This window comes from Orycteropus afer, unplaced genomic scaffold (genome assembly GCF_000298275.1).
Source record: "Orycteropus afer afer isolate SDZICR_OR568_19922 unplaced genomic scaffold, OryAfe1.0 scaffold00061, whole genome shotgun sequence".
In the NCBI taxonomy this organism is placed as follows: Eukaryota; Metazoa; Chordata; class Mammalia; order Tubulidentata; family Orycteropodidae; genus Orycteropus; species Orycteropus afer.
In genome coordinates, this window is record NW_006921648.1 from 256,392 (window position 1) to 258,316 (window position 1,925).

A 1,925-nucleotide genomic window follows, 5' to 3' on the forward strand; every position below is an offset into this window, starting at 1 on the left:
TCTGACAGGTCCACTCGTCACCGGGCCCCAGGCCACGGACAGCCCAGGCACGGGCCCTGCTCTGACAGGTCCACTCGTCACCGGGCCCCAGGCCATGGACAGCCCAGGCACGGGTCCTCCTCTGACAGGTCCACTCATCACCGGGCCCCATGGGGTGGACAGCCCAGGCATGGGTCCTCCTCTGACAGCCCCACTTGTCATAGGGCCCCGGGCCACGGACAGCCCCCCTCGTCATTGGCCCCAGGTCACAGACAGCCCAGGTATGGGTCCTCCTCTGACAGGTCCACTTGTCACTGGGCCCCAGGCCACAGACAGCCCAGGCACGGGTCCTGCTCTGACAGCCCCACTCGTCACCGGGCACCAGGCCATGGACAGCCCCCCTCGTCATTGGGCCCCAGGCCGTGGACAGCCCCCCTCGTCACCGGGCCCCAGGCCACACACAGCCCAGGCACGGGTCCTCCTCTGACAGCCCCCCTCGTCACCGGGCCCCGTGGGGTGGACAGCCCAGGCATGGGTCCTCCTCTGACAGCCCCACTTGTGACCGGGCCCCAGGCCATGGACAGCCCCCCTCGTCATTGGCCCCAGGTCACAGACAGCCCAGGCACGGGTCCTGCTCTGACAGCCCCACTTGTCAACGGGCCCCAGGCCATGGACAGCCCCCCTCGTCACCGGGCCCCAGGCCACAGACAGCCCAGGCACGGGTCCTGCTCTGACAGACCCCCTCATGACCGGGCCCCAGGCCACGGACGGCCTAGGCACGGCCCCCCACTGGCCGCTGGGCCCCAGGACACACGTCAGTCCCAATGAGCAGCTCCCCGTATCCCGGAGCGCACAGGGCCAGTGAGGGCAACGTGTCCCTGCCCGGGCCTTGTCTGACAACACCCAGGCCTCGGCCACTGTGGAGGTCACACCCACCCCAGGTGGGGTTGAGTCCTGGGAGCTGCTGTCCTGTGGATACCTGCTGACCACGTGCGGTTGAGAAGTGGGGTTTCCAGGGAGTGGGATGTGGGCCACACAAAAGTGGCCCGTTCTGGGGCTGAGAAGTCGTAGCACAAAGCTGACACCAAGACAGTGGGCATCTGAGGGCAGTTCTGGGGGATACCGTCAGACACAGCCCTGGCCCTCGCAGCCCTGCACCTGTGGGTGGGGTCCAGCTCGGCCGTCACGGGCCCCTACTCTCAACCACGCCTCACCTGCCAGGTGCGCACTTGGACCCGGTTTGGCTCCACAGTGTAGAGGCTCTCCTCGTGCATGGCCAACACTGGGGACTCGCACAGGAAGGTGCCTGGAATGCAAGGTGGACGTGGTGACGGTGGCAGCTCTGTGACGGCGGGGTCAGCAGCATCGTGCAGGTGGGAGACGGGAGACCTGAGATGCGGGGACCACGGGCAGTGTGCTCGCACAGCCCTGGGCTTGGCCTGGGGACACTGGCTGGGGCTCCCTGCCCTTCCAACTCATCCCTGGGGTCTCCTCTGTACTGTAACGGCACCTCCAAACTCAGAGCCCCAGCCCTGAGGGCGTCTCCCACGGCCAAGGAGAGGGATGGAAAGGGACCTTAGTCAGAGAACGAATGACGGACTGGGGTGAACGTCAGAAGAGAACTTTAGGGGTGAAGTGAGGACAGGCAGTGGGGGTGCCATGTCCCCCACCTGCAGAGACTCTTACCCGCGTTTCGCAGCGTGGCTCCCAAAGGCTCAAAGACCATCACCTGCTTCCCGTTCCAGACGGCAACAGCGTCCTGAGGGGAACGAGGTCCAAGAAGGACATCAGGAGGGCACTGTCCACTCCACGTTCCAACATCCCCTCCCTCTCCGCCTTAAACACCCCTGAGCATGGCTGCCCAGTCACCCAACCAGACCATGAGGACAAAGTCATGCCTGGGCCAGTGTGTCTGGGCTGGGGTTGACCCTGGTCACCTAGCCACA

General features: G+C 65.8%; 1 protein-coding gene across 1 annotated transcript in view; it reads right to left on the minus strand.

Moving 5' to 3' along the window:
- IFT140 (intraflagellar transport 140) overlaps positions 1-1,925 on the minus strand; it is a 68,353-nt gene that overhangs the window by 42,059 nt on the left and 24,369 nt on the right. The window contains 2 exon segments of the mRNA XM_007939646.1: positions 1,194-1,285; positions 1,666-1,738. Of these exon segments, the coding sequence (XP_007937837.1) occupies positions 1,194-1,285; positions 1,666-1,738 (165 nt within the window).